This window comes from Paroedura picta, chromosome 9 (assembly GCF_049243985.1).
Source record: "Paroedura picta isolate Pp20150507F chromosome 9, Ppicta_v3.0, whole genome shotgun sequence".
Taxonomy (NCBI): domain Eukaryota; kingdom Metazoa; phylum Chordata; class Lepidosauria; order Squamata; family Gekkonidae; genus Paroedura; species Paroedura picta.
In genome coordinates this window covers 49,394,869-49,409,680 of record NC_135377.1, presented here as the reverse complement: position 1 = coordinate 49,409,680, position 14,812 = coordinate 49,394,869, and the positions used below count along the sequence as shown (strand labels likewise).

General features: G+C 40.1%; 2 protein-coding genes across 4 annotated transcripts in view; one reads left to right on the top strand and one right to left on the bottom strand.

Moving 5' to 3' along the window:
- Positions 1-14,812, bottom strand: part of MTCL1 (microtubule crosslinking factor 1) — a 95,335-nt gene that overhangs the window by 9,860 nt on the left and 70,663 nt on the right. The window contains 5 exon segments of the mRNA XM_077352750.1: positions 1,972-3,526; positions 5,027-5,058; positions 6,627-6,923; positions 10,557-10,805; positions 12,244-12,411. Coding sequence (XP_077208865.1) covers positions 1,972-3,526; positions 5,027-5,058; positions 6,627-6,923; positions 10,557-10,805; positions 12,244-12,411 — 2,301 coding nt within the window.
- Positions 1-14,812, top strand: part of LOC143844925 (uncharacterized) — a 112,043-nt gene that overhangs the window by 95,864 nt on the left and 1,367 nt on the right. For 2 of the 3 annotated variants that reach the window (XM_077352777.1, XM_077352776.1), the window contains 2 exons: positions 4,747-4,892; positions 7,304-8,202. In XM_077352777.1, coding sequence (XP_077208892.1) covers positions 4,747-4,892; positions 7,304-7,518 — 361 coding nt within the window. In that variant the 3' untranslated portion in view covers positions 7,519-8,202. Of the gene's footprint in view, positions 1-4,746; positions 4,893-7,303; positions 8,203-14,812 lie in introns of those variants that run through there. The other variant, XR_013234195.1, reaches the window with a different exon arrangement.

Genomic DNA, 14,812 nt, shown 5'->3' with positions numbered 1-14,812 from the left:
AGATAACCTTTGAAGATAGCAGGACTTTCAAAAATATGTTAGAAAAAATCATGTACTGGACTGCATGAGGTACATTCCTGGACACTTCCCATCTTATAAGACAATGGTCTAAAACTGTCCTCTATAAAAAAGTAAATTTGGTGACAATAGTTGTAGGAAATGACATTGTGTAAACATGCTCTCTGTGTATCTAGTGATGATATCCAAGCTGCTGTTTCTGGTTAGCCTGTCACAAAATAAATGTTTCTGACAAGCAACTTCTTGGCCTAGGTGGCAGCTGCTTAGAGCCGGCGTCAAGCCCCACTGGCTGTGCTGCCACTGCTGCCTGCCTTCCGAGGCTGTCCCAGCTCTCCTGAGGGTTTGACCGGCCTCAGAAGATGGGCCGTGGCAGAGCACTGAGCAGGGCTCCTTGCTGGGCCTTACTGCTCTGCTGCCTCCTCCTCTGCTGGCCGTCTTCTGAGGCCAGTCCCAATCTCCTGAGGGCAGGAATGGCCTTGGAAAATGGGCAGTGGTGGCAGAGTACCATGAAGGGCTCTGCACTGGGCCTTGCTGCTCTGCCACCGGCAGCCATATTCTGAGGCCAGTACTGCTTTCCTGAAGGTGGGACTGGCCTTGGAAGATGGCTGGCAGTATCTCATGAACCCCGATTCATGCCCGTTAGTTACGTTTCCTACGAGCCTGGCAAGGTGGGGGGTTGTAAACCTGTAAATCTGTCCTCAGGCTCCAAGCCTCCCTTCTTTTCCCAGCGGAAGTTGTCCGCTGTTGATGTCCTTGCTTAGACAGCCTAGTCTCAACAAGGCTGTAACAGTTTAGATTAGATTCCTGGCCAGTCCTGCTCTCCTGAAGTTGGGACCAGCCTTGGAAGATGGGCAACAGCGATGGCAGAACACTGAGCGGGGCTCTGTGCTAGGCCTTGCTTCTCTGCCTCTGTCTCCTCTGCTGGCCGCCTCCCTGCCTCTTCTGGTACACTCCCTGGGGCACGACTGTGGACATTATGTCCATAGCCATTTCCATTTCAGGGGTGTACCAGAAGATGTGTTCCACATAAAAAACGGGCTTTATATATCTTAAAGTGTGTATATTCCATTTAAATGTATTCAGAACACACTTCATCTCTACTTATTCTGTTGATGTTTCATGGAAGCAGCATGAGCAACCTGCTTCCTTACCTCATTTTCCCAAATTGTATCTGAAAGTGGAGGTATGTACAGCTTTGCTCACGGAAGATGAATATTTTGTTGCTGCACCATGAATCTGTTAGATGAGACCCAGAAGTGCAGACAGACAAACTGTGAATAACTCATACATCCTTTTTCTAAACTTCTTTATATCACTTCAAGTAACTCCTGTCTCTTACTGTGTGAAACCAGCTCAGCAACACTTCATAACTGGACTTTTACCAAATGCAAATATTATTTAATGAAAGGTACGAACTTATTATCAGTATGACAACTTTCCACAAAATTACATTCAATTTAATCTGAATAGGGCCTTAGCCAGCTTCTTCTTGAAAGGTGGCTAAGGATGGGGGTAAGGACTAGTTAGTTTCTAAAAAGATTATAATAAAAATCCAAGCTTTATGACAAGTAATTTCATTGATATATATGCAACATTCACAATATACTTGTTAGATATTTTAATATCTACCTATAGTCATGGCATTCCAGTTGGATGTAAAATTTAACTGAACCAATAAGTTAACTGAAATAATACAGTGCCACTTCACTGGATATGGACATCTCATGGCTCAGTTCATCTGCACATACTTCTTCTCTTTTGTATACATACATTCCCCAATCTTTGACGTCAGGGAGACAAAGAATCTGTTATGTTAAATTTCTCCCAGAATGTACTGTCTGTAACAGGTACTGCAACTCTAGTCCCTTTGATTTATATCCATGGCAGTTAATGCTCACAAATCTGTTTAATGTAATATCTAAAAATGTTTTGGAAATGGACAAAACTCATTACCTCAATGGATCCTGATTCAGCTTTGACCATTTCTCCTGGGCTGTTTTCATTGCTAAGACAGGGAGGGCTGGGTGAAGCTAGCCTTTTTTCCTCCTTTAAGGCATGCTCCATAAGCTTTTTGTTCAGGATTCTGGCAGCATTTTCTGTAAGAGTATATCCTGGAGGAGCTGATAAATCCTGTCTGATACTCATTGTCTCAGCACCTTCATCCTTTTGTTGCTCTGTGCCCAAACGGAGGGGACTGGGTGATCTTCCACGGAGACTTGTGCACATGTCTTGCATGGGCTCCAGTTCTGATCTGGGTTCTGCTGACCTAGAACGGCTGCAGGACCTAGAGCATTTTTGTAGAGAGTCATAAACCACAGGAGTATGGTCAATGATATTGAATAAACTGGAGAGGCCATCATTGATAGTGGTATGAACCGGGCTCTCCCTTGTTGTAGTCGATCTGGCCCAAGCAGATTCACTGAACCCTTTCTGAGGCGTACTTGGTAAAGTCCGATTATTCAGTTGATCAGTTTTAGAAAAGGTTTTCTTTTGTAATTTTGGGGAACCGTATTTGGGAGAACAGCATGTGCGTTCAAATTTGGCTTGGACCTTTTCAATAGCAGGGGCCACTTGTCTGCTTCTTAAGCTTCTTGATGGTGATGACACAGGTGTGGATACACCCTTTGGTGTCAGACACTTGTGTGGACTGCTAGTGATACTACGCAAAGTTTCTGTTTGCAAGCCCACACTGATTGTTTGAGTGGTCTGAGTTCCCATAGTTCTCACTCCATTCGTCTGACAAGCTGTGTCTCTGAATTGAAGATCTGTTGAATTTGAACGTATTGCATTTCTGACAGAGTAAGCTACCTCCTTCATATCATCGCTCATGTTTTTGGACATTTCAAGACTGTGCAACGATGAGGCAAAACCCACAGTAGTGCAAATACGACGCTCAATAGGATGAAGATTACTTTCTAGGAAATCATTGTGATGTTTGGAGAGTTCACAAGACCATCTTCCAAATACTTCTGAAGAAGCACCTTTAGTTTCACCCATGTTCCCTTTAGTTTTGGCCACAGGAAACAAAAAGTCTGGCTCAGGCTGGCCTTTTCCTTCATTACCAGCTATCACTGAATTATCAAATCTACGGACAATGGGTGGACTATGAAAGACCCTAACTCCCATTTTCTCTGTGACAACCTGGCTCCACAGTGGCTGTTTCTGGCAGTGCTCAGGGCTGGTCATGGTATTAGTTGTCATGGTAACACTGGTGGTAAGGTACCATGAAGAGGGTTGGAATGGATCTTGAATTGAATTATTCCCTGCCTTCCCAATCTCAGTCCTCTCTGCCCATGCATCTGTAGATCTTTCTGCATCTCCATTATGGTTTCTGGATGTGCTGTAATCCCAATTTTTGTTGAATTCCTCAATATATTTCAGATCATCAGGGGATAATGGAGGTGTTATATCTTCCTTGGTGCTAGAGGAAGGCAGAGACTTCTCAGGAAGAAAAGGAGAAATATCCATCAAGCGTTTGAACTCTGACATAGAGGAAACCGACATTGCCCTGAAGAAACACACATACAATATTTAATAAAGTGAAAGAAGTTATTATTAACACAACCACAAATTCTGCCAAATACATTGCTGCATAAGAATCAGAAACACTTAATTACTGTTCCAATTTTCAAAAATTTAGAAATTTAAAGCCATTTTAAGGAGACCTGTTTTCTAACTGAAGATAATACAACTAATCCCATATACAACTGTTTTTGACATTTCCTGGTAGAAAATGAAAAGGATTAATAAAATGTGCTAAATTTCAGTGGGAGTGGTGAGCAAAGTTGTAGCAAAAGGAGGATTTAGTACTGGTCAAGAAAGAGCAAAGTGTGACACAAGGAAGTATTTTTAAAAGGCCTTGAAAAATGTGACACAGTTAATGAATTATTTCCTATATATGAATCACTGGGCATTCATGGGTTCTTTTCAAGCATCACAAAAAACTATGATTTAAGTAAAATAACTTGGTCTCTTTCCATAAAAATGTTGTTGTCAAACTTTCTGTACTACGTTTTGCCTTTCCAGGAGTAGATATCTTCTCATATAGCTCCCAGTGTGTTTTCTTTTTTTTTTTTGACAGCGTTATGATATTATAATATTACTGCATATGAAAAAAGAAGAGGAAGCACTATTGTGGCTGAAGTACATGAGGACACATTTAGTGTATTTGGAAATTCCTAAATAATACTATGGTTGAGGCTTGAAGCCATATCTGAATTTACTGCCTCTCTGCCAGCATCCCATCAAGCTAAAACTCCTAATGAGAGTTACTCTCCTATGAGAGACACTGTAGGCAATTTTAGTATTTAATCCTTTGTTTTAATGTTTTTAAAAACCTAATTGAAATTTATTCAAATTTCTATTTTGTATTTTTTGCATTTTATGTATGTAATTTTATCTCGGTTGTAATCTGCCCTGAGTCTGTACAGATAGGGTGGAATATGAATTTAACTAAAATAAATAAATTCACATTTAAATTTATGCTTAGGACAGTAAAATACAAACACACACTACATTATAATACGGTCAACAAAATATTTATCAATGAGGGCAAATGGGAGAAGAACAGATGCAGAGGAATGAGCCAGGGGTTCCTTACTATCAATATGAAATGAGAAAAAATAAAGGAAAATACCCAGACTGAGTGATTACATGTTAAGGTGACCTACACACTTATGGTGGACCCAGCATGTAATGTGACAGCACTCTGTGGTCTACATTTCCTAGGGTGCTCAAAACAGCATCTGGGGCTCTACAGGAGACGAGAGAGGCCATGACAAAGAAGCACTACCCATCTGCTGACTGCCAGCCAACTACTGCTGCCACCAGCTGCCACTACGAGGCCAGAAGAGGAATCAGGTATGAGGAAGGAGGTACACAAAGCCAGCCAAACTATTTTGCTGATTTATTACAGCCCTGGGTGTCTGAGCCCAATTCTGATCAGAGCTAAGTGGAAAGGCAATTTGCTGATTAGTAGTATTTGTGCTTTTTCCCCCTCTTTACTTACCTTTGAAGATTTCCCTTGCGCATTTCTTCTTCCTGAGAGTAAAATTAAAAGTTAATGTTGTACTTGGGTGTATTGATATATCTTGTGCCCAGTGGGCTATATTTTCATTAACTTGGAGTATTCCTCAATATTTTTTGAAAGTCCTTTGAAGAACATGTCTGATTTCTTTTTCACATATTTTGGCAATTAGAGGGGATTTTTTCCTTACATGCCTGTGTATAGATCATTCCCAACTGGATTAGCTAGTATAAATTAAGTAAATCAATAAATCCCCATTGCATTACACAGCATAATTAGAACTCAATTTACTAGAGAATTTTTAAAGCTCTGATTACAGAGATAACAAATCATGTTTGCAAGTACAATTCTTTACTGAGCTACCCTGATATTGGTGAATTAGAACACTGAAATTAAAATAAAACCAACCTTTTTTACATATTATATCAGTATAAATTTGCCAAACTCCCACAACTTTCATCAACTCAACTCATTAAACTATTGATTTTAAACGAGTAGGCAGACTATTCTTTATATGAGGAATGCTGTACAGATTCTTCACAGCATCTAAGTGTTGTCATAGCAACTATGTTACCCAACCATTATTCCCACGATCAGCTGGATGTTTTATCCAAAGAATCTGATTTAGAGTTTAAAGATGCCTTCCTCTTCTCCTGTATTTCCACTACTCTAGGCTTCAGCCCCCTGGAATATATTCCATCACTGTACCACTTAAAATTGCCAGTTAGACAGTGGCGGTTGGTGGAATGGCAGAGCACTTGTATAGTTTTATTGTTTTTTATTATGACTTATTGTGTTATGGTTTTAAATGTTCAATTTATTGTTGTAAACCACCATGAGCCCACTTGCGGGGAGGGGCAATCTAGAAATTAAATCATAAATTTTAAAAGTCATGGTAAAATGCAAATTATATGTGGCAAAATGTAACACTATCCCACACCAATCCTAATGTTAACAGCAGATTGGACAATGTTTTCTTCAGTATCTTCTCCCTAAAAATTGTGGGGCTGTACAAATCAGACATCCATGATGTAACATCTGTAACCATATATGTATATAAAAAAGGGGTAAGTGCTTTTGGGAAGAGTTTGGTGTTAACGGATATGGGCCAATCAGGTTGCTTATTGGAGCCTGTATGCTTCTGATTGGCCATCCACCCAGTGGTTGCCCAATCAAATTAAAACTCTTGTCCCTAATAATCTCTTCACAGTTCTGCCGCTGTGTCAAAGTCCCTAGCCACTCAGACAGAGGTGGGGGGGGGGAAACAGACTGCCCCCCAGAACCTTCAGCCCTGCCCAGAAAAGGTCCACCAAGGCCTCTGCATTCCACTACACATAGGAAGAAGAATGTGGAGAAACTATATATTCATCTAATTACCAAAATATGTAGGGAAGTAATGCTCCTTCATATGGTTTTCAAAAGATTTTCAGGAATTTTAAAGTACACTATTATATTTTATTTCAGTTTGTAACAGGTAACAAACTCAAAAATTGGACTGAATTTGGCAATGAATTACTATAAACTAAGAACAGCAGCAGAACTAATTACAATATAATTGACAATATAAAAGTGAGGAGCATACCTCGCTTGCACAACTTAAAAACCTATCTTGCTCCAATTTCTGTGTCTGTGGTTCCTCAGCATCATCAGGAGAATCAAGGGACAATGTGTCTAGAAAGAGGTTTTCTGTGGCAGTGCACCGGTCACTTTCCTTCAATTTTGACAGTGATCGATCTTCAAATTGCATGGTGTCTGAATCAGAGTAGGATCTTGATCCCATTGGACGAGGCACATGATGGCTCCCTTTATTTGAAAATGAATGAAGGCTAGTTTCTTTTGAGTCACAAAGGATGCTGTCTCCTCTTTTGGAATTGACCTTCTGAACCAGTGAAAACAATAATAAAAATGATACTTCAATTGATAATTCATTCAAACTTCAATATTTATTTATAACATTTATATGCTCTTTTTCTGCTCCATTCAGTATGCTAGCATCCTGTGTTTTCCACAATATTTTGTCCCAGTTTGTGTATTCAACTGGTCTCATATGTCTGTCAATCTGTAATACTTGTATGAAATGAACTAAACAATTGTATTGATGATCCCTAAGAAAAACAGATAAATTGGCTTTTAGTCAAGAAACAAAGCTATTTCAAGGAGCAACTTAACAGGACCAAAATGGCAGTCCTTTGAGTGTTCAGTTTTTTTCGGTAGGATCATATCCACATGGTTCTTTTCATTCTTAATTATATCCCTTAGGAATGCATCCACATGGCAGTTTTTTACAGCAGCTATATAGCACTGATCTGGAAGGAATGAAAGATAATTCTAATAAAAAGTCCAACTACGTGGTGTGCATGTGTCATGTTCCCACTGTCACGTTCCCATGGACGCTTCAACGAACCAGACTTGGCATAGCAGCAAAATGTGGTTTATTGATAAAGCAGAACAGAATACATGCTGATTCTTGTTGAAACCAATCTGTTAGCTACATACAGATCAACATGTTCCCCAATTGCTCCACCCCCCATGACACTCTACCACACCCCAATTTAATAAAGGCAGGCTCACTTCTTTCCCAAGAGAACAAACGACCCAGTTAGCACCCAAGGCCCAGTTAGCACCCAGTTAGCACCCAGATAACATGCCAGTTTCCACCATCCTGTCAACATAACTTTACTCTATACAACCAAGTCACAGCAGGCTAGAGCAATGAAGCCTCCTCTTGCCTGAGTCAATGTTGCAGGAGCAGTTCCTGACAGAATGCTTGTATGCGTATGCACTGAAGTGACAGATTTGGACTGTATCATCTATCATGTACTCTATTTGGGCATGTACGGTGGCTCAGAGGTAGAACATCTATTTGGTAAACAGAGAATCCCAGGTGTAATCCACAGCATCTTCAGTTAAAATCATCACACAATAGGCTGTTTGGCAATCTTCCTGAGGTGGTTAACAGTCTGTGAGCAAGGGGGAGGGAGCTTTGTCGCTGCTGGGGGATTTTAATTAGGTTTTAATGGGGGTTACAGTTTTATATTTTTATGGGGCTTTGTAAGACATTTGTGACCTGCCACGAGTCACTATGTTGGAGTGATGGGATATAAATGGAAATAAAATAATAGTAACGACAACGACAATGACAACAACAACAACAACAACAACAATGACAACAACAACAACAACAACAACAACAACAACAAAATAATAATAATAATAATAATAATAATAATAATAATAATAATGATAATAGTGTGAGGCCCTGGAGAGTGGCTGCCAGTCAGAGTAGACAAGACTCAACGTGTTGGGCCACTGGTCTGATTCAGTATAAGGCAGCCTTATGTGTGATTCTAATATTTTTTTTAGATTAGGACTTATTCATATAACAGACACAGCCTTCATGTCAATTACAAGGGACAGTTGTGTTGTTTCAGTTCACAACAGGAAGTTTAAGAAGCGTTCTAATAAAAGAGTTGAAAACATGTTGAGAAGTATTTGTGTATCTTTGCATATTATGTTGACTGTCACTGGCACTTAGTGTGTGATGTTCCTGATGTCCAGAGGCCTCATGTACGGTCATTCTGAGGACAATGCGAGATCTTGGTGTCATGCTGGGATTATTTGTGCTTAATTCATCTCTCTTATCCAAACCCTCCTTCATAGCGTGGACTTGCCATAACTTTTAGAGGGTGTGTGCATGGAAATATATCAGAAAGAGAAACAGCTCCTCTTCATAATTAAACAGAAATTAACAGATTCAAAAACCTAACACAATCACAATCAAAAAGGCAAAAGTAGGTCTGCTGTTGCATCTCTAAGGAATAACACGGTATTAATTATCTTGAAACGGAATATTTAGAAGCACAGAAAATGTAGGTCATTGTGGTTCTGCGCTTAAGCTCTATTTCCCTAATTATCCCAAATGATCTATTTTATGCTTCACAAATTTGTGGGCATTTCTTTTCCATGTATTATAGTGAAAGCAAACACAAAAGATATATGGCCAACAATTATAGTAATCGTATCTATTGTGCTATGATATTTTAGATTCTGTATATTTCAAAAGAGACAGAAGATGCTGCAAAATATTTTATACAGAAGCTAAGTGCTTCAGGAAGTGCTACAGGAAGGAAGTCTAGCTAATTGCTAAGAAGCTATTGAACTAAAGACCCACTAATCTCTGAATGTTTCCTGTTATAAAAAGGATTGTTTATCAGACCCAGTGGTTCATATGTAACTGTATATTGATATTCCTGACTTCTGAGTCCTCTGGGAATTGTACAATCTTTCTAGATTTCTCAATTGCTTGTCGGAAACTCATGCAGACTTTTATAAGACATTCAGTGATACATGGCTGTTAGTGGGAGAGAGAAGAAGTCATTTGGGACACTAGGAAAGATCAGGCACATATGCCCAAACAGAAAAACAAGTAATTTAAATGTGATTTTCAAAGCACATCTATATCATACTTCAGGCATATTAAGATGTGCACAAGTGCAGCAAAGCCCTTGCAATGATTTTACTGGGTTGAGAAGACCAAGGACCTTATTATTCACTTTACTGCAGCAAAACATGGTATAGACAAGTTTTCAGAAGGAACAGAAATGATGGTACACATTCTGCTTACAAACGAAAGGGCAGAGTTTATTAATGTGGATATTTTGTTCCACTTTTTGCCTGCAAAACAAGACTCAAAGTGGCTTCTAAAACAAACAGCAACAAAAATGAGCAACAATCACAATACAACAGAAGCAGCAGCCAGGAGGTAGGGCTGAGCAGCTGGGGGAAGTCAGCCCCGGATGGAACATCTCCCCTGGCAAGTAGCTGCTCATCTTTTATAAGCAGCCATAAGCATTATCTTCTTAAGCTTATCTTCATAAACATTCATTTACGAAAAGCCAGGAACACAAGACTCTTTGCTGATCCAGCCCTGGTACAAACATCCAGGATTTAAAATATTTCAGATTCTGTTGACCTAGTCACATGCAAGAGGTCTAGCTGCTGCAGTTGAACTCCTGGCTCATGCTGAACTACTTATACTATGAGGCAGTTCCAAAGACAGGGAAACAAAAGCAGGAGGATGTGAAACTCACGTTGATAACCACAAGAGTTGCAAGTTTGGCCATCAGAAAATATTTTGTCTATTTTTGTTTGTTAAACTTTGGATTTTGATTTTCACCAGGAAAGGAAAAATTGCTAACATTCAAAGTGCAAGAAGAAAATGGATTTTCAATATCAAGAATTAATGTTTAGAGAAGCAACTGATAGGAAATGACTTCTGATCTTCATACTTTAGTGATGCTACTGATCTTTAGGGAGTGATCTCATACTTTAGCAATGCTACTTAAGTTGCTTTTTGTCTGCTTAGTCCCACTGGGTTCTTCTAATTATCTGTCATGGGGGAAATAATGCGGGTATCTTGGGCTCACCCTGTGCTTCAAGCACCTCCCTGAAATTCCTCTGTTGCAGTGCAATTATTGAGATAACTTATTTTGTTGATCAGGCATTGACTTACCTGTTCCAGCCTCCTCAGCAGGTTCTTCTTTTGCTGCTCCCACTCTCGCCGGTCTTTATCCAGCCGTTCCAGAAGCTCCTTTTTCTCTCTGTACCAGTTCTTCTCGCTGTGCTGGATTTGCCACTGCAAGTTCATCACAATTTTGTGATTGTCAGCCAGCAGTTTCTTGTGCTCCTCTCTCTCCCTCTTAAAAGCTGCCTTTATATCCAGACCAAGGTCACTCTGTGCTTTCCCATTCTTCCCTTCCAGCTGTAAATGAAATAGAAGATATTATTGCAACCCTCTTTTTCATGGCAAAGCCCATATCAGGCTCAGCTAACAAGTTTAGATCCCCCCCATTATTTTCACACATAAACGTTAAATATTCAAAATACTGGTCAGTTTGAAACTATAACACACTATAACACTATAACTATAACACACTATTCATATAAAGGTATCTTATGCATCTAAAGGCTCAATCTGTAATCTAACAGGCAGTGTTAAGCACAGTCAATGAAATCAATGTGTTTAGAATTGTGTGTGCCCCTGTTTAACACGACACTAATTACTATTCGTGAAAGTCTCTCACAATTAAAGACTTACAGGGGCACTTACAGTGATTTGGATAGCAATGACCGGAAAGAAGTTATGAAGCAGTCATTCCTCCAGTTTTCTCAAACTGTTTAAGAAAAACCTGATACACTCTCCCTACTCTTGAGCTATTGTGTAAAGAACAGTATTGTTGTGGCAATCTATGACTGCAGGGTTAGCTACTGCACAATCCCAAACTGCAAGACTTATTCTCCCTCCCTTCATTTTTACACCAAGTAGCTTCCTACCTTTTCCTCATCAAAACACAAATAATTACACCCTTTTCTAATGAGGCATTCAACTATGAGAACTCAAGAAATACATTATCAATGGCTCGTTGTTAATGTTAGTAATGGAGCAAACTCAACGTGGAAGCCTTTTTCAGTAATGGTCAGGACCAAGAAGACTGAGGTAATTTTATGCCATTTGGGCAAAAAATTGGACAAAGCATCCTATAAAGCAGGGGTAGTCAACCTGTGGTCCTCCAGATGTCCATGGACTACAATTCCCATGAGCCCCTGCTAGTGTTTGCTGGCAGGGGCTCATGGGAATTGTAGTCCATGAACATCTGGAGGACCACAGGTTGACTACCCCTGCTATAAAGAATGACTGACTGTATATGAAGATATATATCTGGAAGAAAGGTGAAGAGCCACAGTTTGTTTACCCATGACGTGGCAGAAGGTCAGGGAACTTACAGACATGTGAAGGGTGTAACTATATCAAAATCTGTTCTAGAACCTGATTAAACAAGAATAACAGTTATTTCAGGCTTATTGTACAGAAAATAACTTGCCTAACAAGGCTTACTTATCTGTGAATTAAATATGTATGTCCTAGTCAAGACTTTGTTGTGGGCCCTTGAGTCTCTTTTAACTCATGCAACAAACTAAAACAACCCAAAAATTCAAATTAATCCATCCCAAGATAATCAGTTAACATCTAAAGTATAACTGGGCTAGTTCTTTCTTTCTTTCTGAACTTGGCTACTTAATCCAGTATGGAGGAAAAATATTTCTTCACCAATTGTCTCCCAGTCAACTTCAGTTTCGTTTTGAGAAACATGACTCTCCCTATGCCCCCTGCCTTTTGATTCAGACTATGAGAACCGTACCTGCTCCAACTGACACTTCAGGTTAGTCCATTCCACCTCCCAAGCAGCTTTGTCGGTGGCATACTGCTGCTGGAGGTTGTGACGTTCTTGCTCATCCTCGTGAAGCTCAGATCGAAAGTCATCCAACAGAACTTTTAGGGCATTTAAGAGTTGGTGGTTTTCTCTTGCCTGCAGAAGCAAATGTTATTTGTAATGGCAGTGGCAGGTTTGATAATGTTTTAAAATTACAAACACCTTGGGATAAAATGTTTTCTGCACACTTGTCAACTGTAGAATGAAGGATGATCAGCAATACGTATAGAAAATATACTAAGCCTTCTTCTAAAGAACCCGCCCCCGCAAAAAAAACTTTCAAATGAACAAATGCTAACAAGTTTTGCTTGTCCCAGGATTTCTCTGATTCATCCAAAATAAATCCAAACTGAAGAATTTAGATTGGACCCAAAATATCAAGCTCGGTTGTAAAAATATGTCAGTATTTAGCATCTAAATTAATTTCCTATACCTCCTGTTCCTAGGGTAGTATAAACTCATATTTTCTGCATTTCTGGATTCTTCACTGAAGTGAAGGTGAGAGGTTTCAGTTAATGACTAGCCAGGATGCTATATTGATTATGTTCACCCAAGTATAGGTTCACCCAAGCTCCAGGCATTCCAGGGTAGGCTAAATTCAAGAAAGAGCATGGGACAAAGTAGATGTTAGGAACAATGTGCTTTTCCCAAGCACAAATTTCCCATTCGAATTACATCCACATGACACAGATATCGGACTAGCTCTTCCTGAGGACAAACAGTTCAAGTTGGATAGGATAAACTAACATGACATGGTGCCACTGCTCCATAAGTTCCAGGGTTTCCCTGCCTGTTTTTGTATTCTCCTCTCAGATTTCATGTGTCTTTGTGGACACCAAGGCCCATTATGCACGGCCGCCGAAACGGCGAATTTGGGTCACATCGAAAAAGCGGAGGGGGAAGACGCGACGCATACCGGTTATACACGGGGCGGGGCGCGACGGCGGCAAAACCCAGAGTAACCGATTATGCACGCGCCGATCCGGGCGCCGCTTCTGGTTGCGCCCCGCTCACCCGGAAGCTGCGCTTTCTTCCGCGTTTCACTGACGCGGCTTTTTCGGCGGCATGCACCGAAGCTGCAGCCGGTTGCAGCCGGCTCCGTGCGTTATCCGTGATTTTAGTCGCCGCCATTCCACCCCGAATGTGCGCTAAAACCCCCGTGCATAATGGGTCCAAGTGATGTTGAAAGTATCAGTCAGAGCATAAAACATTAAATATGAACACAGGCTACTCAAGAATTACAGTAACTCCCTTTCCCTTTTGTGACCCACTTCTTATAATGTATTTACAGTCACAAATTATTTTAGAAAACCATCTCATATCTAGCTACTGTTGAACAGCCCAACATAGAAGAAATCCTGTTCAGTGCTTTAAATGGGTGCTGAAACAATAGTGAACAATCAGATTACCATTGTTAGGATCTCCCCTCCCCCAGGGATTTTAGAAAGTCAGGCAGAGATAGATGTCTTTACTTTTTGTTTCCTCAATTCCTTAAAAAAAAACTGCTGAGGGTGTGAATCATGTTCCACTATTGTTTTCTATATTTCATATAGCAGCTGTATTTACTCCTCATGCTACAAATTATTATAAGATATGAAAGGATATTTTGTGAAGATTTCTAAGAATAGAAGTCTACATGAGCCTGGCCAACGTGTGTTCTCAAATCCATGTCTGTATCCTCTTTACACAGTAAATTAGTTACCATACTGTAATAAATGTAACACAGTCACACATAACTTGTAGGCTTTTCTCAATTCCAACACATAGGGTACCTAATTAGGATCAGCACCATGGTGTATGTGGCAAAGAGTGGTTGTGTGGCCTCTCTTCCTTCACCATTTTCCCAACCTAAAATAATCCCCGGGGAGCTGCTAGTTGAGGAAATCCAGATGTTCTCTGCAAAGGATGGCCCACAGGTCCAAAAGGAACCCCAGCTGGGAAAATGGTGTAGGGAGAGGATTGAAGCCCCTTTCCCATATACACCACAATCATAATACTAATAAAGAACTTCACATTCAGGAATTGAGGAGAGCTCACAATGTACAATATGCGGAGACTTCAAACACCCTCAAACTGGCTGGGTAAACATGTGCTTGAATCATGCTGTAGAAATGAAATTCTTATACATCATACATGACTGTGCATTGGAACAGTTGGTCACAGAGCCAAACAGAAGGGTAGTGATCTTGGACTTGGCTCTGAACAGGTCTCAAGACCTGGTGAGATATGTAGAAGTTGTTACAATAGTTGGGAATAGTGACCACAATGCTGTTAAGATCAGCATTTAGGTCAACAGAAAGTTACCCCTAACATCCAAAACTGTAACGTTTGATTTCAAAGGAGGGAAATTTACAAAAACCAGGGGAATAGTAAAAAGGAAGCTGAAAGGGAAATACAAGAGAGTTAAATTCCTAGAGGATTCTTGGAGGCCACACTACTGAAGCCCAAATAAAATGCATTCTACAGGTTAGGAAAGGCACTGTCAAGTCAAAAGGGA